Raw genomic sequence first — 25,489 nt, 5'->3', positions numbered from 1 at the left:
ACATCCAAGCCAAATATGCCACCTAAGACTTTATCTCCATGAGATGGGAAAGTTCAGTTTCCAAACCCCTCCCTGAATCATGTGACAGTGCTCAATTCTAAAGACCACTACAACCGTGCATTTGGAATGATTGTCAGCTGGTTCAAATCTGTGATTTCACAAGGGTGCAATTTACCAAGTTGCCTCTCCTCCCCAAAATCATTTTTGATGACATTTTGGAAAATGAAGCTAGCAAAAAAAAAATATATTGTTGATTCCCTTCAACTTCTTTTTATTACCCCTCTAGCCTTAGGGAAAACATAAAGGCAGAACATAAAAGTACCCGTAATACATTTCATGTGCTATTGTAAACGAAGAACTGAGGAGGTAGACTAAAAATTATTTATAGAATACCAATTGAAAATAGATAGCCTGCTCATAAATTAACCAGAAAAGATCAGGCCAGGTAATATCTGGCCCTTCCCCTCTTTATGTCCCCCTCCACAGGGGTCAGCTCCAGTTATGTGGGGTTGGAAGCAAGCACTGTGCTAATGTCATCTCACCAATGTGTGAAACCGCATTGTATAGGCTCCACAAAGCACATGGGGAAGGGTGGAGATGAAGGCTGTATAATTCCTCACCACTGGCCAGCGGAGGTGAGCTGGCATGCTGAGGAGGAGAGTCGAACACTGGAGCCTTTCAGAGGACTGCAGAGCTATCTCTGTAACATATGTTTCCTCCCCAGGGGAATTCTGGCTGAGTTAGGCACAGTTCCTCCATGGACCCCCTACAATGCAGCCAGTGGCTTTAAGATACAGTATGTGCTGTAATCAGTCAGTTCAGATGCCAACACTGGCGTTTGCTTTCATTTAGGAATTGGCATATGATGCCGTTTGTAAACTGGCCAAGGCAAATCAATTACTGCAAGGTAGTGCCTTGAGCACTTGAGTAGAGGAAGAATTAAGTTAGTGATGGCAATTCAAGTACTGTATCCTATCTAGTACTACACAGTTTGATGGGTAATTTCACAATATAGGAACATAATTAAATATCCTTGAAATGAGGGCAAACAATAGTTAAGTGCCATACATTAAGGAAAATAATATGATAAATATATTTTTTTTTACTCATTCTTTTATTGTGAGATTCTCTTAAACCTCAATTAATCTGGATCAAGGATAAGAGCTAAATTTTCCTATCTATGGATTATTTTTCTATTATAGGAGGGACTAGAGAGATTTGCTTCTGAGGGAAAGCTTACATTCATCAAATCCAATGCCGGATTTTCTCAGCAATGAACCCCTGCCTTGAATTACGAGCCTTGCACAAATTGCACTTTTGTTTTTAGAAATGTAGAAATTATTTTGAATTATTAGTGGGAGGAAAAAAGGGGAAACAAAACTGTTTCACAAAATTATGGTTTTCAGATTTCTACTGATGGAGTTTTCCTCTGAGTCCGAGTTTGGTTTTGACAAAGCTTGAGGGTTCCTTTTATATGCTACTGTGCCACCAGCGATTGCTGTTTTGGGACTCCTCTAGACAGATTCCTTGTTATAATTTAATTTGGCTCCAAAGGTGGACAGGATAAGTGTACCCCTTATATCTTTCAAACAACATGCTCACTTGAATAACTAGTAAAAAATGATGGGCATGTTTCACTCCCTGAATTCTTTCAGGAGTTCTGTCTTCAGACTCAAGTCTTGTAGCAGTTCATTTCTGAAGGACTCATCTATCCATTTCTAGTTCTGCCTCAGATTCTTTCTGTTTGGGCAGATACATTATTGTTTTAATGGAAGGAAGGGTTGGTTTCACTTCACAGTCTCAAGCAAGCTTGTTTCCAAAAGCACATTTCTCTCTTTCTCCATACACTTGCAGCATAGCTCAGAATTCCCCACTTGCATTAGTCCACACCTGATCATCTTTCTATGATACTGCTGGCACCGCATGCCAAACAGCTAGCCTTCGAAATGCCTCTCAACTGTTTGCAGACCTAATGTCAATTTTCCTTTGAAATGTGTGTAAAAATAACCACACTATTGGTCAAAGAGAAAGTTCTTAAAATACCCTCCAAAATTGTGTAGAATTATTTTTAAGTTAAAACTATAGTTTTCTTTTCTTTGTTCCACAGCTGTTAAAAAAACAGTTCAAGATAATTAAAGAAGAAAGAGAAAGAGAGAGCTTTGCAGATTAGAGGAAAATTTATATTCCAAATATGATGGGGCCACAATATTAAGGCCAATAAGTAAAGAGATACTTATTTATGGGGAGAAACAAGATCTTTGTTGGAACAGATCACCTATTACTTCCTTTCTAATTTAGACAATCCCTTCCTGATTAACTGCTTCTAAACTGTAGGTCCCTATAAGGGTGTTGTGAATCTTGCAGGAAACATAATTTGACAACTCCTGATTCAGTACGTGCCAAATTTTAATTGAATGGGAATTTTAGGCTTCCATCAGTTAAGGATTTTCTGCCTAGTTTCTCTCATGGAACTCAGAATAGCTTTATGTCCACACCCAAAAAACAGGACTCCCATGTTATGGAGCATGTAACTTCATAGTCAAGCTTATAGGATATGTTTATTTACGTGTGTACATATTGCTAAGCAACTGCATCCTATAGATCTAGCATTCTGTTGCTTGCTTTCAGCACTTCAAGCATTAATTTGTCACTTTCATCTCAGAAGTTTAGGTATATTTATCTTAGATGACTGTGTCTGGAAATCATTTCAGGATGTGCATAAAGCAGAATAGAAAAGAGTGACTGTTACCACTTCTACGTGCTTTATGTGCATGTAAGGGACTGATGGCATATGTCTGAAACACCCCACCCTGCTAACAGGGGTTAATCCTGCTAGGGAATGTGGAGTGAGATCTGCTGATTCAATGAGGCGTGTGGTTTATACCTACATCCAGATATAAGGGAGATGGGAGAGACTCTCTAGAAGTTCTAGAGCAGCGGTTCTCAAACTGTGGGTCGGGACCCCATTTTAATGGGGTCGCCAGGGCTGGCTTAGACTTGCCGGGGCCAGAGCCGAAGCCTGAGTCCCTCTGCTCGGAGCCGAAGCCTGAGTGCTTCAGCCCTGGGCAGGGAGGCTCCGGTTACAGGCACCCTGCCTGGGGCTGAAGCCCTTGGGCTTTGGCTTTGGCCTCCTTGCCCAGGGCGGTGGGGCTTGGGCTTTGGCCCCCCCACCTGGGCAGCGGGGCTCGGGCAGGGTCAGGCTTCAGTCCCCTCTTCTGTGGTCATGTAGTAATGTTTGCTTTCAGAAGTGGGTGGCAGTGCAGTGAAGTTTGAAAACCCCTGTTCTAGAGTGTGGGCTGAGCAACCCCGAGGAAGGAACTCAGACAGCAGACAGGCTTCAAGGGGAGCTTTGAGTTGAACTTTACGGCATTGTTAATTTCTTGGTTAATAAAACCAAATCTCAAGATAAGGGAGAGTTTTCCATTCAATAAAGTACACGGAGTTTGTTTTAGAGCCAGTTGGAAAAAGAACTTTCTCATATCCCACTATCAAGGCTGCTGTTTCTTTTAGGCTTATTCGAGTTATTCTTGGAATATTATTTGCTTCCTTGATTAAACTGATTCTTAATATGTTGTAAAAATATTATTAATAACCTAGAGCAGTGGTTCCCAAACTTGTTCCGCCGCTTGTGCAGGGAAAGCCCCTGGTGGGCCGGGCTGGTTTGTGTACTAAACTGTTCTAAAGGACTTTACTTTTCCATATCTTGGGCTAGTGTCAGGTCAGAGTTCAGCGGTCGTGATGACAAAAGTGATCAAGCTGAGTAGTTCCAGAGCACAGGAACTTTGCCCAGAGGAGAAGGAAGGTAGGTAGGGTCTTTTATGCCTCTCCTACTGACACAAGGCTGAGACCAAATGAAGCCTCAGTAGGAATATGGTGCACAAGTGTGCTTCCAACAAAACTGTTTGCTAAAAACGACATATCCCTTTGAGGCTTGAAAGCGTTAAGATATAGTTGTTTTTCCCAGTGGTTGATTTTTCTAATCTGCTCTGTAAATTGGCTTCCTTTTCTTCTATCAATTGTGAATAATGGATAAAGAAAATTCAGAGGACACATCCTAGGACATGTCTTTATTGTGTATTTTCAAAATTCTCACGCACTCTGTCATGTCAAGAAATCAGGTAGATAAGACTCTAATCATTAAACACTTAATCAGGAAGATAACTGGGACTAAAGTGGGATGTGTCCGGCTCCAAAAAAAAGTCTTATCAATGTCTACGCCCCATCAGCAGCTTCATTCTGAAAATTCTCAGGTCCCCTCTCAACAGCAGAGAGGAATCCAATTTTGTGATTATCACTGCTGCTTCTGCACTTCCTGTTCTGCCCATCCTGCGTATGAGTAATGCTGTTCCTGACATAGTCTGAAGGTTTCAAGTCATTCTTATCAGAAGACTATGTAATGATTATTGATTATGTTTCAGATTCCAGCTGTTTTTTCAGAGCTTAGAGACCAGGAACAGCATTCAAAAGTATAGTTATCGCTAAGACTATTAAATAAAGTGAAGGACATAGATTTATGATATGAACCAGTTATATCATTTATTTATGCACACATATAAATACAGTAGTAAGCACACTCCTCTTGTGGTGAAATCCCTTCCTCTGCATAGAGCCTGATTAATATGGGCGGAATCCACAAGGGTGGTGAAAATCCATTCCTCCTACACAGAGCCAATGGGAGTGGCTACAGTTGCTATTCTAGGTTTATCTCTCCATAGTAGTTGCAGGGGGTGCTGGCCTTTTCCCATTATGGAATTCTGCACCAGCCTATGCAGGGCCTTCGTGAAGATCCTGTTGCAGTGTACAGATGCCCCTGTATAGTTGTTCCACCTATATTCTCTTTGCACGGCCCTTTAGTGGGTCTTAAATGGAGTGGAGGGTCTTGTACTGAGTGAATTTTGCCCTTAGTACCCAGGCAATATTTAGAATAATAACTGAATGACAAAGTTACAGTAAAACAGAACTTTACAGTGTAGCTGAGGTTGTCATCTTTGTTACTTACCTAGTACAATGGACACTGCTCTTAGACTGGGGTCAGTAAGCACTGCCATAATGCAAATGCAAAACACAAGGACAATAGTTCTTAAACAACATTATTACACGTGAACAGGAATGAGAATGAAGATCCTACAAACAATTGCATGCATGCAGGTAGTGCCATTATAGCACGTAGAGTGCATTTCACCATCATGGAGTGCTCAATGGGACTACTCACATACGTAGAGTTACTTAAGTTCCAAAATATTTGCAGGGTCAGAGGCTAAGTTTCATCTTCAGTTTTTCCTATGTAACGTCAGCATAGCTTAAACTAAGGGTTGAATTGGTTGTGAGTGTGTCACCATTAGGAAATAATATTTATTTCAATAGAGAGACAAAGTGGGTGAGGTAATATCTTTTATTGGACCTACTTCCATTGGTTAGAGAGAGAAGCTGTTGAGCTACAAGCTTGTCTTTCCCACCAACAGAAGTTGGTCAAAACAAGATATTACCTCACCCACCTAGGCTACGTCCTCACTACGGGGGAGGGGGGGTGTCGATTTAAGATATGCAAATTCAGCTACGCTCGTAGCTGAATTCGACGTATCCAAGCCGACTTACCCCACCGTGAGGACAACAGCAAATCGACCTCCGCAGCTCCCCCGTCGACGGCGCTTACTCCTACCTGCGCTGGTGGAGTACAAGCGTCGATTCGGGGAGACGCGATAAATCGATCCCCGAAAGATCGATTTCTACCCGCCGATTCAGGCGGGTAGTGAAGACGTAACCTAAGTGTCTCTAACATCCTGGGGTCGACACAGCTACACACCACTGCATACCTTTATTTCATGACATTTAAGCAACCTTTTTCTTCAATTAATACTATTGCATTCTGAAAGGGATACCCACCCTATTAAGATTGAACTGATCACAGCTGGCAATAATGCTCTGGTATAAGAAAGAACAAAATAAACTCCAAGATTACTAGAGAACGTCTTTCAACAGTGGAATAAATTGAATGACAGCAATAATATTAGGGATTATTTATTCTTTATGGATATCCCTGACCCTGCTATTCCAGAATTCAACTAATTAGGTAGAAGGGGGGAAAAGTAAACATAGTCACTAACTGTGAAGATGAAACCTACAGGTTTTTATATAGAAAATGTCCACCCAATTTGATTTGAAACACATGATGAATTTGTTTTGTTTTTTCAGCTGTGAGATGATACCTTTAAAGCCTCTTGCACATCCAATTTGGACAAAACTCCTGATACTGTAATTGTGGAGAGCTGGAATAGAGTAAGGTTCTTTCAGTGCTCATCTGGAGTAAATAGATATAAATCTGTTGGAGTTAATGGAGATGCATATTTACATCAGATGAAGATCTGGCCCTACAAGATTGCCTAACTGCATATTTCTAATATTTGCACTCACTGTAATATCTGGGAACCAATTATGAATCTTTTTACACTTTAATAAAAAGAAATGGCTGTTGTTTAGAATAAGAAGAAAAAGTCTAGAAATTGGTTAGAACAATAAGGATTTACACTTTAGGTTTTCAGTTAAAATGCCATTAAAAAGCATTACTCTGTTAATTCAGATCTAAGCATGCAAGTTCCAAGCTTCTGAAGGAGAGATAATTACTAGAAACTAGTGGAAAAACACCTAAATTCTGTTTTAATTTTCATACACAGAGCAGATGTTTTGACAGATGGATGGACTTTATTTTTGTAACTGTCCGGGAAAAGTCTGCATAACACAGCCTAATCAGTGTTACATATCTGTAGTGTTTGTTTTTTAATCATTCTGTATTTGGCTCCTATGCTTTTGCTTGCAGACATTTTCTTTGTAATTTATTTTTTCAGGCTAATCTCTCTCTGCATAGTCCCTTCTATCAATTTGATACACAAATATTGGAAACCTCTTAAAATAAATGTAAATGTTTTGTTAGTGAGACAGACATATTGATCCTCAGGTGGAGGCGGCTCTGCTGGAACAGCTAATTAACACTTTATCTCCTCTTCAGAGTAGTTCCGTTGCTCTTTTTAAAGTACACATGCATATTTGCATGGAGGAGGAGTGACAAATTAGGGACTGTAACAAGGTGTATTGAGCCTACCAGGCTGTGGATCTGGCCCTTAACACATTTGACAATTTAATGCCTTCTCACTTTATAATGAAGATCTGCAGATGAGCTACAGTATTTGTCTGCAAGGGGGGTGTCACTGGCCCTTACCTTACTTTGGGACAGCTCCTCAGCTGATGTAAATTGTCATAGCTACTTTGACTTCAATGATCTACAGCAATATACACCAGCTGAGGGTCTTGGAGCCAGTGTGTGTAGCAGCTTAATTTCCACTGACGTTAGTAGGAGCAGGATCGGGCCCATGATGAAAAATATGGGGCATGAGCACAAGAGTGGGAACCAAGAACTCCAGAGATCTAATACACTGAATCACTCTGTGGCATATACAGTCACTTATGCTTTGTGCCTCGTGTCTATATAAACTCTCATGCCTCAGGGGATAAACCGTCCTCCAATGTGATGGGGACTAAAAAGAAACTTCCCCATTGGGCCTATTATTTTTTGGTGCAGTTTTTTCCTGGACCCTTCCTGTCAAGTATCTGATAGTGGCCATTTTCAGGGACAGGAGACTGGTCTAGAAGTCTGATTCAATGTGGCAATTCCAGTGTTCCCCACATTTAATATAAGATAATGATGCTTTCTTGCCTCACAGGGGTTTTGTGATGCTAATATAAATTAATGTTAGTAATGCACTAGTAGGCTGAAACATGCTACGTAGTAGTAGTAGATTAAAAATAATTTGAATGAATCTACCTTGCTCTCACACACATGGAAAAGTTTGTGATACCCAATTCCAAAGCACCAAAATGTTAAATGGCCTTTTCCCATTATTCCTCTTGAAAATGAACAATATTGAAAGTGCCCCGATGCAAAAATGTCCATAATTAAAAAAAATTAATATAGTCAAAATAATATAAGTCAAAAACCATGACAAATGAACAACGAGGCTAAAAGTAATGCACATGCAGCATTTACAATTCCCTGACAATTTGCTCATTAAAGTTTCTGGCTCTTGGTTACTTCCTGTTCATTTTGTTCCTGCCGCTCCTGTAGATATATTCTCCCATCCTCTATATTTAACTGACATACTATATTTCTTGTATTGTCTTTGTTTCGCTTCCAGTGTCTTACACTTTGAGCTCATGTACTTAAATACTCCACTGTGCTGGCATTGTCCTTCACATTACCAATATCCTGCTGGCCTGAGGGCATGACAACAATATGTCCTGCTGCCAAGTGGGACAAGCCCAGTTTGAGACAGACTAAGTCATTCCAGGCTTGGTGCCAGGAGGGCGGGATGTATGCTTTGTAGTGAAATTGACACACAGTCACCAACTTCAAGAAGAAGGGTTATGTGCCAGGTTTCACAGAGGTATGTGAATGCCAGCATACCAGCCTCATTAGGAAGGGAGAGAAAAGTAGAACTCTAATAAAACTGGTGGAGCCTTTGCGTCCTGAAAACAGACTGAAAACCATATACTTTGGCCCAGAGCCTCAAAGGAAAGTACCTTTAAGGCTCTGGGCCTTTGTACTTGGATGGAAACTTTCATCTAAGACTCTGCATTTGTCTTATAAACATTAATTAATTAAGCTTTACGATATCTGTGAGATAAGTAATTATTGTCATCCCTGTTTGATAAACACAGAGAGGTTAAGTGGGTTGCAGAACCAGTGGCAGAACCCAGCGGTCTGAACTAACAGTCTGAGAGCTTGTCTACACTACCACTTAAGTTGATGTAAAGTTACGTCGCTCAGAGGTGTGAAAAAGCCACCCCCCTGAATGACATAAGTTACATCGACTTAAAGCGATGTCCACACTGGCACTAGGTGGTCGGGAGATGCTTTTCTGCCGACATAGCTTCCGCCTCTCATTGAAGTGGAATAATTATGCTAATGGGAGAGCACTCTCCTGTAGGCATAGCACGTCTGCTCCAGACGCGCTATAGCAACGCGGCTTCATAGTAGTGTAGATTAGTCCTGAACCCAGTACCCTGAACACTGACCTAACCAATATACACCACACCTTCCCTTATTGTAGTAGATTCCTTGGTGTCAACATGTGTTGACATGTTGAGCTTGCAGGAATTCATATGAAGCTATGCAAACTGTTACATTACAGATTCTTGTTTCCCCTAAGCCCACAAGGGTAGGAAAAGTCAAGAGGTCACTCTGAAAAAAACAGACTGTCATTTTGCTCAGAAGGTTCACTCCATAATGCACAGGTAATATTAGTGACTCACAACACTGCTACACATTGCATTGCAGCAGTGCAGAGCCTGATTCCACTCCCATTGGAATTATTATTATTATTATTTCTTAATTGTTATAATCATCGTTGTTGAAGTTCCAATCATGGACCAGGACCCCATTTGTGCTAAGCACTGTACAAACGTGGAACAAAAAGAACCCTGAAGAGTGTACAGTTTAAGAAATGAAGGAGCATCTTGCCATTGTCTTAAGTGCAAGCAGGATTGACCTGGTGACAAAGCAGGAAACTTCACTATGAACTTATTCACTAGATGAGGGCTTAAATCAGAATCGTAACTTTATTTTTATGTCATTTATTGTGGTCTAATACCCTCTTTTATTTATTTTTTTACAGTCGTATAAAATGTATAAAGAAACCTAATCTGTTAGGGAGGTGTATGAGAATTTACTCTTACAGATTTTAATGGATACTTTATGCAGCTGTAAAACACAGAGAAGCTATATTAGCCATTTTAGCTAGACTAGAAACTTTAAATGTTATATAAATATATTTATTATAGTCAAAGGTTTATAGCTGTAAGTATCTCCCTCCTAGTGTTTAATTAGCTCTTGTATTTCTCAGACATCTATGGTTAAAATCTGTTCCACCGGGGTTCAAGAAAGAATTAAAAGTTGGAGAGAGGAAGCTATATTCTGCTTTCAGTTATGGTTGTGTAAATCTGAAGTACCTCTAGTGACATTAATGAAGTTACACTGCTATAAATCCAGATTAATTGAGGGCCGACTATGGCATATAATGACATGGAAAGTGTTCAATTCTGCTCTCATTTCCACTGGTTTAATTTGGAGTAACGGCGCTGAAGTCAATGGAATTATTCCTGATTTTCACCCATGTAAATGAGAGCAGAATCTGACTCCAGACTTATTGGGCTTTGGATCTATCCCTCAATGCATTTAGCAATTTCATACCTTCTCACTCTATACTGGAGATAAGCAGATAAGCAGTATTTGCCTGTTCTTGTTTAGTGTGTGAGTTCATATGGGCCAGTACTCAGCTGGTATAAATCAATGTAGCTACATTGATTTCAATATAGTTGCACTGATTTACACCAGCTGGGGATCAGCCCATACATCATGAAAATTGCTAAACTGAATGTTTGTCTGCCCTTAGCTCCTAACATATTGTGTACTGTGTTTACCTGACTTTTCTTAAAAAACTTGAAAACTTGTTTTAAATCATTACAAGCCCAGTCCTCTGTGATGCTGAGTGATGTTACAGTGGAGTTGAATTTGCCCTAGGATGTTTGCAAGTGAGCAAAATCAGCATCCTTCTGATTTTGCAAATCTCATCAGTCAGTTATAGATTTTACACAGCCAAATCAAGCATACTTCATAGCTTGATCCGTTTAGCCAAACCCCCGAATATGAAAGAGCTTAAATAGATAGTTTCAGCTTTTGCTCATCTCTAGTATTGCATGTGTTGGCTTTATGCTGTGTTAATACTCAGGCACTTTCAAGAGAGATTTTCCCTTCTTTCTTTTATGCAACATTAAAAATAAAAATTGAGAGAATTGAGGAATAATATACTCCCTCTAATGAAACTACAATCATTTATTCTATTTAATCATTTAACCCCTATCACTGTGGCATTGAACGGGAGGCTATGTCTCTATGTAAAACAATATGTGTGTGTGTGTGTGTGTGTTTGTATATCTGTCTATAACGTCTTTGTGTTTGTATATCTGTCTATAACGTCTTTTTATTAAGAGAGGTCAAACTGAAAAAAATTAAGAGAGAACACTTGCAAAACATACATCTCCAGTTCTTTCAATTTCCTGCTGGATTGTCTTAACTACCTCTGTGTTTTCTCTTCCATCTCAGTTGGAAGGATAACTTGTGTATTTGTCTGGTCAGCACTGGAGCCAAAGATGTTGTAAGACTCTGCATGTGTGTCTCCTGGGATGTTCTTTTTAATATAATGTCAGTATATTTTATGCAAATACACATAAGCAACAAAAAATAAAAAATCTGAAGAATAATGTCATGTGTATCTTACATTATAATACATCAGGGTGGCATTATTATTCTACCTCTGTTGAATTTTTTATAGCTTGCCTATAGCAGTCCTAGGGGTTGTATTCTCACCGGCCCTCACAGAGCCATGGTTTGTGCTTGAGAGTCTCTTTCATTCTCTCATCACAAACAAGTCACAGGGACTGATGCTGCAATCCAGTGAAGTCAATGGGAATTCTATATAGGTAGTGATTTAAGCATTGGGCCACTATTTCCTGATCCTGCAAGCTATCCATATGAGTGGAGACTGCACCTGCATGGAGCCTCCCTGAAATTAATGGGTCTCCATGCGGCTATATCTCATGAATCAATTTGCAGGACTAAGACCATAATCTCTACCTGTTCCCAGTGGTGGGGCATTTCACTGTTCCTCATTTGTTTCCACTCTGACATTGTATTGTTTGCTGTTGATTGCAATTTTTGCTCCACAAATAAAGGTAAATTAGATTTTAAGAACACTATTTATCAGGAAAAACTGTTAATTTAGGCTCCAAATTCTAGATCTTGTTCCAAAGTTGTATACAACCAAATAGCAATAAAAATATTTCCATTAATTTTGTAAAAATTAACATTCAGTGAAAAAAGTTTTTATTTTGTTTGTATTTAAATGTTTCTCTGCAGTGTTTGCAATCCAGGCTTTGCAGCACGATGTCAGAGCACAAGATATCAGAAAGTGACACTGACATACTCATTTTCATGGCTCAAACTGAAGGAAATGCAAAAAAGTAAATAAATAGATACCATGTACATATTGATGAGCAAATTAGATTTTAAAATTGGTTTCCTTTTTAATAGCATAAGGTATCACTAGCAAAACAGGTGAAGAATTTTATAAGTGATTATTATTATACTTATTTTTTTTATTAAAGATGTACATAATTGTTTACAGTTTGTTATTTACTTAAAGTATATAATTTAAGGCCTGAGTCATGCAAAGATTTGTGAACATGCTTAACTTTATGTACTGTGAGTAGTCCAACTGACTTTGCAGTGAATAAAGCTAAGCATGTGCATAAGTCTTTGCAGAATCAAGGCCTAAGTGACTACAGTAGAGTTGAGGAGGTTATGAATTACAGCTACTATGCATATTATTATTTTAAATGTTATATCAGTGGTTTAATTTGTATCAGTTCATCCCATCTGCCCATCTTTTTTCAAATTGTTAGTTAATTAAATACAGGAAGGCATTTCTCTTAATTATTTTATTCTGGGCGGCCATGTTTCTATACATGAGATTTGTTTTGCGAATGGAGAAATAACCTACATCACAAAGGCAGAGACTACCTCAAACAGAAAGAAGGGAAATTGTCTCTATGTATTTTTTTAGCTAGGTAGGGTAGGCCCAAACTCAAAATAAAATGAAATGTCCAATAATAAATAAGCCTTATAAACACCATGAAAGGACCATAATTGTAAAATCCGTTCATTCTGCCAAACATGCCTAACGCACTGGAGCATCCATTATAGGATTGCCAACCCTCCCGGATTGGCCTGGACTCTACCAGAATCGGCATTGATCTCCTGGTGACTATTGAAAGCAATCCTGAAGATTTTAATAGGCTTTTAAAAGTCCGGTCAGTGGTGCAGTGGAGCTAAGGCAGGATCCTTACCTGCCCTGGCTCCGCGCAGTTCCCGGAAGCAGCCAGCATGTCTGGCCCCTAGGTGCAGGGGCAGCCAGGGGTCTCCACATGCTGCCCCCGCACCAAGCGGCAGCTCTGCAGCTCCCATTGGCCAAGAACTGTGGCCAATGGGAGCTGCATGGGCGGTGCCTGTAGGCAGGGGCCGCACGTGGAGCCACCTGGCTGCCCCTGAGCCTAGGAGCCAGCGGGACATGCCGCGGCTTCCAGGAGCCGCCTGAGGTAAGTGCCGCCTGGCCAGAGCCCTTATCCCTTCCCACACCCCAACCCTCTGCCCCAGCCCTGAGTCCCCTCCTGCACTCAAACTCCCTCCCAGAACCTGCACCCCAAGCCCCCTCCTACATCCTAACCCCCTGCCCCAGCCCTGAGCCCCCTCCTGCACTCCAAACACCTCAGCCCCAGCCCAGAGCCCCCCTCCTGCACCCTAAACCTCTCATCCTTGGCCCCAGCCCAGAGCCCGCATCCCCAGCCAGAGCCCTTGCCCTCTCCCGCACCACAACCCTCTTTCCCAGCCCTGAGCCCCCTCCCACACCCCAAATCCCTCATTTCTGGCCCCACCCCAGCTGGAGCCCTCACCCCCACCCGCACCCCAGCCCCCTGCCCCAGCCCAGTGAGGGGGGATGGAGTGAGTGACGGAGGGAAGGGCAGGGCCTTGAAGAAGGGGCAGGGGAGGGGCATGGCCTCAGGGAAGGGGCAGGGCAGGGGGCGGCACAAGGGTGTTCAGTTTTGTGCAATTAGAAAGTTGGTAACTCTAGTCCATTAGTCATGCTCCCTGCTAGAATTCACTTTGCGTATGTGTTTTCTTTCCTTCACAGAAAGAATGTGCTAATTTCATCAAGGTGCTTAAAGCTTACAACCAGACTCACTTGTACGCCTGCGGAACTGGGGCTTTTCATCCAGTTTGCACCTATATTGCAATCGGACGACATCCTGAGGTAAAAACAGGATTTTTTTATACTTTTTCTTTAAGAAAAAAACCCCAAAGCCTCACCTTTACTGATGTTTAGCCATGACCTTTTCCAGCCAAAATGGATCATTACTAATTTCTGCAGCGCATTTAGTTGCTGGATTACTGTGGCTGCCATAGGTCCAACTTCTGATTCCAGTGTGTTCTGATTTACACAGTATTAAACCAGAAGCTGGGAATGGGCGACAGGGGATGATTGATGATTACCTTTTCTGTTTATTCCCTCTGGGGCACCTGGCATTGGCCATTGTCGGAAGACAGGATACTGGGCTAGATGGACCTTTTGTCTGACCCAGTATGGCCGTTCTTATGTTTATTACCTGCCCCCAAAAATTAAACAAATAAAACCACATCCACTTTGTCTGGTTTATAAAATCAAATGTGCTTCCTTTTTTTGTTTGTGACAGATATCAGCTATCTGATGATACAATATTATCAACACCTTTGTTCTAGTGCCAGCTTTGTCCTCCAGGTCTCTTCCCAGTCAGTAGAGTCTGACACTGCAGCAGCTTTCTCCCATCTGGGAATTAAGACACAATGCCACACAAGCATATTTCTCAGATCTCCAGGTTGTCCTGACACACTGACAGTTTTGCTGGCTCAAATGAGGCCTGGTTTTCGTTTTCTTACCCTCGCCCCTGCTATCCCTCCCCTTGCTTTTGTTATTTATTTGTTGAATGCCCATATTGTGCTCTGTGTTGCAGAAAGCATGGAATAGACTCAGAAGAGCTCATTCTACTTTTTAACTAAATATAAACCTGATGGGCCAGATCCTCACTGGTGTAAATCAGTGTTGCTCCACTAAAATCAATGGAGCTATGTTGTTTTACATAGCTGAGGCCTTGGGGGATGGGGGCGGTGTCTTAGGTTTGATCCATTTTCTGCTTTGTTCTTTCCTAAAAGGTTAAACTTTTATTGTAATATTAGCATAAGTCTATAATATAAGGGAAGCCACTTTGCCTTTGTTCTCTATGTGGCTTATGTGGCTATTGCTCTCTGGATCTTTTCAATTCCTAGAATAAATTCTCTTGATGTGTTCTCAGCCATCACTTGTTTAATTTATGGAGCTGAGGGGGGAGGTGCTGTTGTTTCTGGGGTGCGGGGGAGAATCCATAGTTGTGTTACATTGACTTGCTCTGATCACTGAAGCAAAATTATTAGACTCACCTCATGAAGTTGACATTCAGGATTGCAGATTGCCAGGAAAATAAAGACATCTTTGTTGAAATGAATGACCCTCAATCATTTAAAAATTGGATTCTGCTTCTTATAGAAAAAATAACAGATTCTTTGAGTGATGACTTAGCAGTCTGGGAGTGATTTTTCCCTACAAAAATGTCTTTTAATATTCAAAACATGCATCCTTCTTAATGTTCTAAGCATAAGGTTTTGGGAGAGATGAGGGGAGTGCTTAGTGGAAGGATTTTGGGCTCTTTAAGGCTTGTAGTCTTGGCAATTAGTGATTGTCTCTTGACCACACACAGTATGCCATTGCTTACTGCATTAAGCAGATTCTTTGCTTCCTGAGATCCATTTGGGAATTGGTAGACATATTAATTAACTCTAGTTTCGTAAGATGTGTGTCAATCAATTCTTGGCTATCTGCCAATTGTAGCTATCTGTGGAGAGATAGCAAGTATGAGGTCATTTACTTTTACATTTGGCTGTTTTATGAGCATACAGTAAAACTCACACACTTTATCAAGGATTTATGGAAAGGATGATCAGAGACTAGGGACCAGATCCAACCTTGGTGTAACACCACTAACTTTGACATTGGGATGAATTTGTCCCTAGAACTGTAGCCACTTATTTGCATTTGCTTCTTTTTGATGAACTGTAATTACCAAGAGGGTCTAAATCCTTGAGTTTGCTGTCATTTGGTCCTCCTGAGCCTGAACACCGCCCTCAGGCTGTAACCTCACAATCCAGTCAGAGTAAGGGGCAGCATGTAGCATCGGTGCTGAAACTAGGGGTACTGGAAGTGCTACTGCACCCCCTGCCTTGAAGTGGTTTCCATTATATCCAGGGTTTACAGTTTGGTTCAATGGCTCTCAGCACCCCCACTATGCAAATTGTTCCAGTACCAGTGGCATGTAGCTGTGCTGCCTCAGAAGCAAGACGTTGACTCTCACCGTTTAATTCATCAGACTGAACATGCTACCCGCAAACATACATAATCTAATAAATACATTGTGAGTTATACCCGTTTCCTGGGAAAGGTAGGATTTTGTTTAAACCTGTTCCAGATTTGGAAAGGAATAGTTGAAGCACTTAGAGAGAAAAATAACACTGATTTCTGAAAGGACTCCCTTTAAAATGCCAAGACTAGAGCCAGACACAATAAAAAGAGAGACCCAAAGAGGCAACATTCTCCCCACAACTCTTTTATAAAGGTTTCTAGAGAGAAACTTAGGCCTCTGTCTTGCTCCCATTAAAACAAATGGCAAATTTCCCATTGACTCCAGTGGGAGCAGGATCAACCTCTTAGTGGTATTACCCTTATTATTATAAATCACTGTGAGTCAGACAGTGCCATGAAGGAACAAACCATAAGTACAGGGAGGCACAGAGCGGCACTAACCCAGGGTGCATGTCTGGCCAGCTGCAATGGGGGCGAGAGCAAGACTTGGCCGTCTCACTGTCCTCTTTGGGGTATCTTGTGCCCCACAGGGTGCAAGCAGGAGCAGTCTGTGTGCTCAGAAGATGCAGGAAACAATTCTACCTGGTCCTTGCATTGGGGGTGGAAGGCGCGAGATGTCTCCCTGCACCCTCCCCCAACTCTTGCACACTCAGACAGGCAGTACAAAATAGTGAGCCAGATCCACAACTGGTGTAAATAGGTGAAGCATTATTGACTTTATCAGAGAAGAGCTGATTTACGCCAGCCATCCCCAGCATCCTTAATTGTCTCCTCCCAAATCTCTTGTGATCGTTCATCTGATTAACAATAATCTTTAACAGTATGAACCTAAAAGATCTGGGATCACTTTGTTTTGCAGTTCATTTCTCATCCTTACTCGATAAAGGAGCTCTACATTTAGTTCAGATTTATGATGTATATAAAACTTTAAGTTATTGCATCTGAAATTATATAATGCTACCACCTGTAACATATTTGCTTTTTCCGGTTTCTGTGCATTTAAAAAACCTTTGGTACAACTCATAAAATGTTGTTAAATTATACCTTCCACTATGTTCCCCCCCCTCCCCACAATACATCACATTAGAAGAAGTCCAGAGTGCACTTTTCCAAGTAATGGGCATCCTGTTAAGATACATTTAAATCATTTTTTCCTACAGCAATGGAGGACCACCGCTCTCCTAAGGAGAGTGTCTAATGGCATTGGCAGAAGTGATTGTAGCACATGTAGGCATACCTAAGCTACCTTTGATCAAACTAGCTTGCTCAATATCACAGTGAAGCCACAGCAAGACAGGCTCTCCATCCAAGTATGTACCCTGGGTCCCAGACACCTAGCCCATGCCTCCGACCGTGCTGTTGTAGCTTCCCTGCTATTTTTCGCAACTGATCAAAGCTAGTTCAGGAATGCCTACGCATGCTGCAGTCACACCTCGGTGTAGACACACTCCAAGGGGAACACAGTGATTGAGAAATGTGAGTTACTGTTGGTAGAAAAGCAAACACGATGTTTCATCATATAATACAAAGCATGGGCAATAAAATGACTTCACTGGGAGCAGATGTGGCATAAATGGCATAGCTTCATTGAAGACCATGGAGCTACACAAGTTTATATCAGCTCAGGATCTGGCCTGTGGTTTTTAAGTGAAACATTTGAGCAAATGATGTTTTTAATTGTAAGTTAAGGCTCATCTGAGCGTAAACTTTCTAACTTGCTTTCTGTCCAATTAAAAGTATGTTCATATGACATTCATAGTGCTCTCCAATTATTGGAAAAACAGAGTTATATTCACAAATGCAAAAGAACAGGATCTGAAGCTCCTCCATGATATTAGAGTTCTAGTCATAATTATAGTTACTGGGAGATGCCAGCAAAAGAAGCTGTCGTTTTACTAAAAAATGGTAGCAATTACTTTTAATATAGTGATGCCATTTAAACGCTACAAAGTAGGAACTATCTCATTACTCTTGTGATAGTAAAACCTAAGAGGCCAGATGCTCAGCTGATGTAAAGTGGCATTGCTCCCCTGGAGCACTATCTTCATTTGCCAAGGTTGTCTTTGCTACTGCAGTGAATTGTACAGGGTGATCTCGGCCTTGAATGTCCCAAAGGTGAAATCCTGTGGCATGTGGAAAGGCTTAAAAGTCGGAGGAATAAGTAGTGTTCTTCTGCACTGGGGGACTCCTAGCCACAGAGCAACTCTATTCCTCCTATATTATGTTAAGCAAAGCTGTAGGAATAGCTCCCTGTGTAAATGTGTGGGAGAAATGATATGAGTCAGGATGGTGGCCAGATCTAGCCAGTGATTTCACAAGACTACCTGATGTGGCAGAGACACGGGGACTATTGATTCCAGTGTTGTCCTTAGAATACATGGAACAGCTCTGCTGGCACTCCGTGCCAGCTAGGTGAATTTCACATGATCCCATGTTATCGCATGTGGAGAAACTTTGCATTAAGTCCAGCTTTGCACAGAAGTCAGATTTGTCTTCAGCTTCTAAGAAGAATAAATCTTGACATACTCAAAACATTGCAAGGATTTTAGGGCCTGTTCTCTTTTCAGGTTATGTGTACAACTACCATTGATATCAGTTAGGCACAGGTATGTAAAGTAAGCCTTTCAATGAGCATAAGCAATCATTTACAACAGGTGAATGGGCATCACACAGAACAATATAAGCATGGCAATCCACCATGTGGTGATTAGTATTTGCATACATTTGCAAACTGAACAGCTTGTCTTTGGTAAAGCCTGAAAATCATTTTAATAAAGAAGCGAAAGGTGGGTTGTTGGAATCTCTGTGCATGTTTAAGCATCATCTCACATCAGCATGTATTTCCTAGGAGTCCAACGTTATGTTTCCATTGAGTACCTTTAGTTACATTGCTCTGTCTTGTTGTAAAGTTACAGAAATAGTAGGTCAATATAAATATGTAATTTGAGTCCCATATACAAGATTTTTTGAAAAACTCCATAACCCACTTTAAAAATATAAATATATGAATCAGGCTCAAGTTTTAATCACTTTTTCTGATGTATTGCAGAGCTTGCGTTATTTTTAGCTGCATTTACTTTAGTACTACAAAAGATAATGCTACCGATACTTTTCAAGGCTCATTCCTGACTTCCTTACTCAGGAAAACTCCAATTGAAGTCCATTTCCTAAGTAGCCTCTTTGTGTTGGGTTCTTAGTGCTTTTATTTTGATATTTTAGGTGGTGTCAATAGTTTATTTCTGACAGCCGTTTGTCTACAGTGTATATCATAGATGATGTCTAAATAGCAATGGCTGGCACCTTCAGGTCTCGCTACGTATACATATAGAACTTCTTTTTTAAGAGTGTCTCTTGCCTTTGCAAGATTTGGACTCACATTTTACACCAACAATTGAATTGTGGACACAAATCAGGACATCTGTCACTCTAGCTACCTAATTTGTGATATAAATCAGGTAGCTGCAAGCACAACTACTTAGATTTGTAGATACAATTCATTGTATGGCATGCTCAGAAAGGAAGGCAGGTCCTTATGCCACCTGAAAATTTACCTCTAAACGTTTGTGATAATATTTTATAGTAGATTGATCCATTTGGTCTCCTACCTACAGGGTGTAAAGTTGTATGAAAAAAGAATGGAGCTATGCCATTTTATACCAGCAGACGATCTGGCCCATTATCTTAAAATCTGAATGTGGTACAAATATATTTGTTGGGAAAAAAGTGTTTAGCAAAGGGATCGAGCTTTAATCATTGCCAGGGAATGAGAGCATCTTAGGCTTTCAGCTGTCATTTAGCACGTTCAGTTCTGCCCTTGTATATTTCATAATTACACATTGGTAGCTTGGAATCTATGTCTAAAGTGACAGAAATGTAAGTTGGTAATTATGTCTGAGCTTGGCTTTGAAATTCACAATTTGAGCATTTACATGCAGAAAACGAAATCAAGTTTTGAACTGTCAGAAGTCAAAACAGGGAGTTTGGTTTTTTGTTTTTTGGGGTTTTTTTTGATGGTCTTTATTCTCCAGTCTAGCAACTTAACCTGATTTAATGGAATCAGTAGTTGCTTAGCAAATCATAATACGAGAAGATCTAACATATGATGATGAGCAGAGGAAGCCCTTGTAGCTTACAACAGCAGGGGATATTTGTTGCACTGTAGAAGCCCCTAATGAATCACTGTTTTATATTTCTAATCTGATCAATTCAGCTATTCAACAACTGTCCTTTATTTGGTACTTGATAAACATATCCAAATCGCTGCAGTACTACTCTGAAGCTTATTCTTGAATAAAAAGGCTAAACCTTAGAATCATCTCACCTAGATATATTTGTAAGGAATGATTTAATTAAAGTAGCTCTGCGGCACGATGTTCTGTCAGACTTAGCAGTTTTTGTTTTAACTGAAAACTCCTTTAAGATATTTACTGATAGGAGTGTGCTCTGGGGAAAATTCTGGGTGGCGTTGTGGACTCAGTTTCTCTCCTTAAAGACTGATCACCAGAGAGATGAAAAAACATAAAACTTTATTTGGTTTGTGGGCAGATATCCTGAATATTGCCTTCTAAAAATATCACACACGCACAAACAGGAACCATCAAGATCACAAATGCTTGGCTTTGTTTAGTGTGGTAAGATTCTAGGCTGTGTCAAATTTGGATCCTTCGCCTTCTAATGAGTAGAATCTATGTGCTAGCACTATTTCATGACCATAACTGGGAACACGATTGTTCTTTAAATGTACATTACTTTCAGCCCTCTGTTGCTGAGAAATGCTTGTTGATTACAGCGAAGAACTGTATACAGTATGCCACAGTTGAATGACTTCCATGAATGAGAAACTAAAGCCAGTCGACATATTCATTAGGTTCAAAGAAATGAGCCTCAGAACTGTGGGAAAACTTTTGTTTATGCTACTGGAGGGGGAAAAAGAAAGAGAGAGAGAGAGAGAGAGAGAGAGAGAGAGAGAGAGAGAGAGAGAGAGAGAGAGACTGCCACGAAAGCAAATTCATGGAGTGGATCACACACAGAGAGTAGTAGACAGAATTTTCATTTAGATTGCGGGTAATGCCATATTTGTTTGAGTCCATGGCTCAAAACTATCCCAAGGCATTTCACAGAGAATAGGTGCAGCACATTGGTAACTGGAGTACTCAAGCTTTAGGCAGTTCTTAGAATCTGGGGCTGATTCGGCTATCACTTACATTGATTTTACATTGTCGCAACTGCCTTTAATGGAGTTTTCTTTGATTTACACCAGTGTAACAGAGAGGAGACTCAAGTCTCTTTTTTTTCTGTACTATGACAGAAACAGCATGAATTTCTAGCACCTCATGTTTGATGTGTCAGATAGTTTTGCCATAGCTTTTAGGAGCATGAATTCTAATGATCTTTTCTTGCTAGTGCCGGGAATACTCCCACTGTTTGCATTTGGATGTTAATTATTTCTCCTGTCAGTAGAAGGATGTTTAGGAGAATTATTTACTTCCCGGATATGAATAGTCACACTGTCAGCATGGTGACCTCATCATATGAGACAAACAGAGCCTGACATAATATGGTGTAACGCAACTCACTTCCTGATTCATTTCAAAGGTAGGGCACAATCCTGCCAAGTACTGAGAGCCCTCAAGTCTCATTGACCTCTCAGGGTCAGATCTCTAGAGATCATATTTTAAAAAGAGTTGGCTCACAGACTAACACTGTGGTACTGTGCTCATGTTGGGGGAGATTTATCTCCATTCATTCAGAGAAACCATAATGTTTCTAGTAGCCAGAAAATTCAGCACATCTTGTCTTATTAGAGAAAGTAATTGAAAACATTAACCCAGCTTTATACTCATGCAGCATATGCAAAGTTTCATCCACACACCTCCAGTTACAATGGACAAGAATGACTGAACCCTTTGATCTCCATATGAACATGGAAAAAAATAAAACAAGCAACCACCATCTGTTGGGAAACAGATTTAATGAAAAGGGTGGATACTGGAGTACAGTACATTCCCTGACTTAACTGAGGAAATGACTTTAAAATAGATGGAATAAAGTAATACGTGATTTAGGACTATAGGATACAGAAAAATAGCAACAGAAAGCTATATAGTACATAATTGAGTAGATCAGAATCAAGGCTGTATTATTCATTGTCAGAATCCATGTCACAAAACCTGGTTGACAGGAACTGACCTCAGATAGAAGAATCACATTTTAAATGTAATTTTGCAGCTGAAGGAAGTGCCTGCATTATGTTTGATAGCCCAGTACAAACATCTTGTCAAGTACGCTTTAAACATTTGGGGCAATGAAACAGCAGGTTTCAGCTGTGGCTGATGTTCTACGTTTAAGCCATGAAGTTATAAAATGTAGAAAGCTGCAAACATTACTGGGGCTTTTATTGGGTTTCGGGAGTAAGGGCCTGATCTGAAGCATAGTGAAGTCAGCAGCAGTCTTCCCATAGACTTCAATGGGCATTGAATCAAGCCCTGTGAGAGCCAATGCATCATTTCAGGGCTCTCGTTGCCTATTCCCTGATTTTCAGTCACAGCTCAGATAGTGGGGCTGCATCTCTGACCATCCCAGCTAATACCCTTCAATGAACCTATCCTCCAATAACTTATCTAGATCTTCTTTGAAACCCGTTGTAGTTTTGGCCTTCACCAGGGCCAGCTCCAGGCACCAGCGCAGCAAGCGGGTGCTTGGGGCGGCCAACGGAAAGGGGCAGCTGGTCCGGGTCTTCGGCGGCAATTCGGCGACGGGTCCCTCAGTCCCTCTCGGAGGGAAGGACCTGCCGCCGAATTGCCGCCGAAGAATGAAGCGGCGGCGGTAGAGCTGACCCGATCACGGCCTTTTTTTTTTTTTTTTTTTGGCTGCTTGGGGTGGCAAAAACACTGGAGCCAGCCCTGGCCTTCACAACATCCCCTGGCAACGAGTTCCATAGGTTGACTGTGCGTTGGGTGAAGAAGTACTTCCTTTTGTTTGTTTTAAACCTGCTGCCTATTAATTTGATTGGGTGACCCCTAGTTCTAGTGTTATGTGAAGGCGTAAATAATATTTCCTTATTCATTTTCTCCAAACTAGTCAAGATTTTATAGACCTCTATCATATCCCCCCTTAGTCGTCTCTTTTTCAAACTGAAAAATCCTGGTCTTTTCAATCTCTACTCATATGGAAGCTATTCCATACCCTAATCATTTTTGTTGCCCTTCTCTGTCCCTTTTGCCAATTCTAATGTCTTTTTTTGAGATGGAGGCAACCAGATCTGCAAGCAGTATTCAAGATGTAGGTGTACCAAGGATTTATATAGAGGCATTATGATATTTTCTATCTTATTATCTATCCCTTTCCTAATTGTTCCTAACATTGTTAGTTTTTTTGACTGCCACTGCACATTGCATGGATGTTTTCAGAGAACTATCCACAGTGACTCCAAGATCTCTTTCTTGAGTGGTAACAGCTAATTTTGACCTCATCATTTTATATGTATAGTTGGGATTATGCTGTCCATTGTACATTACTTTGCATTGATCAACATTGAATTTCAGCTGCCATTTTGTTGCCCAGTCACCCAGTTTTATGAGATGTTTTGTGATGTTACTGCTGTGAGCAGGTGGAGTTATTCTTGTGAGCAGAGCTAACTTCCACAGGTATTCCCACCAAGTGGCAAATTGAACAATGTTTAATTGTGCTCTTCTTTCACTACTTGGATCACAACCTTTTTTTCATATGGATTGTGGTGGGAATGCGTATTGGATATTGATGGTCTGATGTCATCTCCACAGTTTCATGGTATAAATAATACCTCCCAGCTGCAATTCTTGCCTGCACAAAGCCTCCAGGTCCTTTAGAGTTTCTGCTCTATTCTTTGTTGTATACAAAATATTCATATATTGTCACTAGCTCAACAGTTTACCTAAGAGAGTAGAATGTTCTACTCCCTACAAGGCTACTATTAATTCACAATATGGTTTGAAAAGCAGAGAGCACTAAAGCGTGATGCTGTGATTAATAGTTGGCACCCTTCCACCCTTCCTTTTGACAAGGAGAATGAGGAGAAGCAAAGATCTAAATGCCTGAAACTCCAAACATAATTTGCAGCAATACATGCAACATATACACATAAAGAGAAGATGGCTGCTAACAGAAGGAAGCTGTATTAGCAAGGACAAATATAGTATAACCATTGTGTGAGGTTTAACATTGTTAAATACCTCACAGAGGATAAAGGAAAAAGCTTTTTATCAAAATAGAACCTTTCATCTCTCTGCATCAGGGTTTTATCTGGCATAAGATGACACAGCTAGATTAACAATCAGGTATTTCAAGAATAAGGGAGTCTGACAGGAAGCTAAATTCCATCATCCTTCTTTAAACAATACTTTTCTGTGAACATAAGAGCCAAGGTAATACTGCATGTTTGATCACTGCTGCAATGCCCATCAGCAGCAAAGTAATCCAATTTAAAGGGTAGAGCGCAGAAAGGGGGAGGGATAGCTCAGTGGTTTGAGCATTGGCCTGCTAAACCCAGGGTTGTGAGTTCAATCCTTGAGGGGGCCACTTGGGGATCTGGGGCAAAATCAGTACTTGGTCCTGCTAGTGAAGGCAGGGGGCTGGACTCGATGACCTTTCAAGGTCCCTTCCAGTTCTAGGAGATGGGATATCTCCATTAATTTCAAGTGGCAGACAGTGTGGGTTATTGTTATTTTTTTGTTTAGTTTGATTTGGGTTGGGTTTCTTTTCTTGGGTTTGTTTATTTTTTACGGTGGAGCACAAAATTATCTAAAAATAAATGAAGAGTATGCAATTGGCTTTACAATCAGAAATAATTATCACCAATATAACTGATTTTATATATTGGTTTACTATGAGGAGTTTATTAATGTATTGCTAAAGAGATAAGGGAGGTCAACTTTGGTGTTGAAGAGGAGCAGAACTTCTAAGTGTTTGTTTTAGTCCCATATATCCTGTATTACACAGCTCTGTCTGTCCATCTCTCTATCTGTTTTAAGTGTATTCTAAAAATATGCTCTAACCCAGTAAGAAGTTATGGGTCTGATGTAGGAATTACTGGGTAAAATTATATGACGTATGTTATAGAGGAGTCAGATAGTCAGAATGTTACTTTCAGGCCTTAATATCTATAGCTGAAATCCTGGCCCCCAATGAAATCAATGGCACAATTTTCACTCATTCTCTCCATTCTATGTTCTTATCTTACATAATTGTTATCATCCTGCTTCTGAGTTGCTTTTTTCTTTGTAACACTACATCTGAAACAAGTCTGGTTAAGGGATAACTTTTCCCTCACCCCATAGGCACAAAGAAACAGATTATGCCCTTCCCTGTCATCCTCTCACCTGACTTTGTGGACTATCAAGTACCTTGCCATTCCAATTATT

The 25,489-nt window shown here is 40.6% G+C and overlaps 1 protein-coding gene across 1 annotated transcript in view; it reads left to right on the top strand.

Annotated features, from left to right (window-relative positions):
* Positions 1-25,489, top strand: part of SEMA3A (semaphorin 3A) — a 423,962-nt gene that overhangs the window by 296,025 nt on the left and 102,448 nt on the right. The window contains exon 5 of the mRNA XM_065423447.1: positions 13,797-13,916. Coding sequence (XP_065279519.1) covers positions 13,797-13,916 — 120 coding nt within the window. The remainder of the gene's footprint in view (positions 1-13,796; positions 13,917-25,489) is intronic.

The sequence above is a fragment of the Emys orbicularis genome, chromosome 1 (genome assembly GCF_028017835.1).
Source record: "Emys orbicularis isolate rEmyOrb1 chromosome 1, rEmyOrb1.hap1, whole genome shotgun sequence".
NCBI classification, from domain to species: domain Eukaryota; kingdom Metazoa; phylum Chordata; order Testudines; family Emydidae; genus Emys; species Emys orbicularis.
Note: the sequence above shows the minus strand (reverse complement) of the source record. Positions and strands in the feature narration are given on the sequence as shown.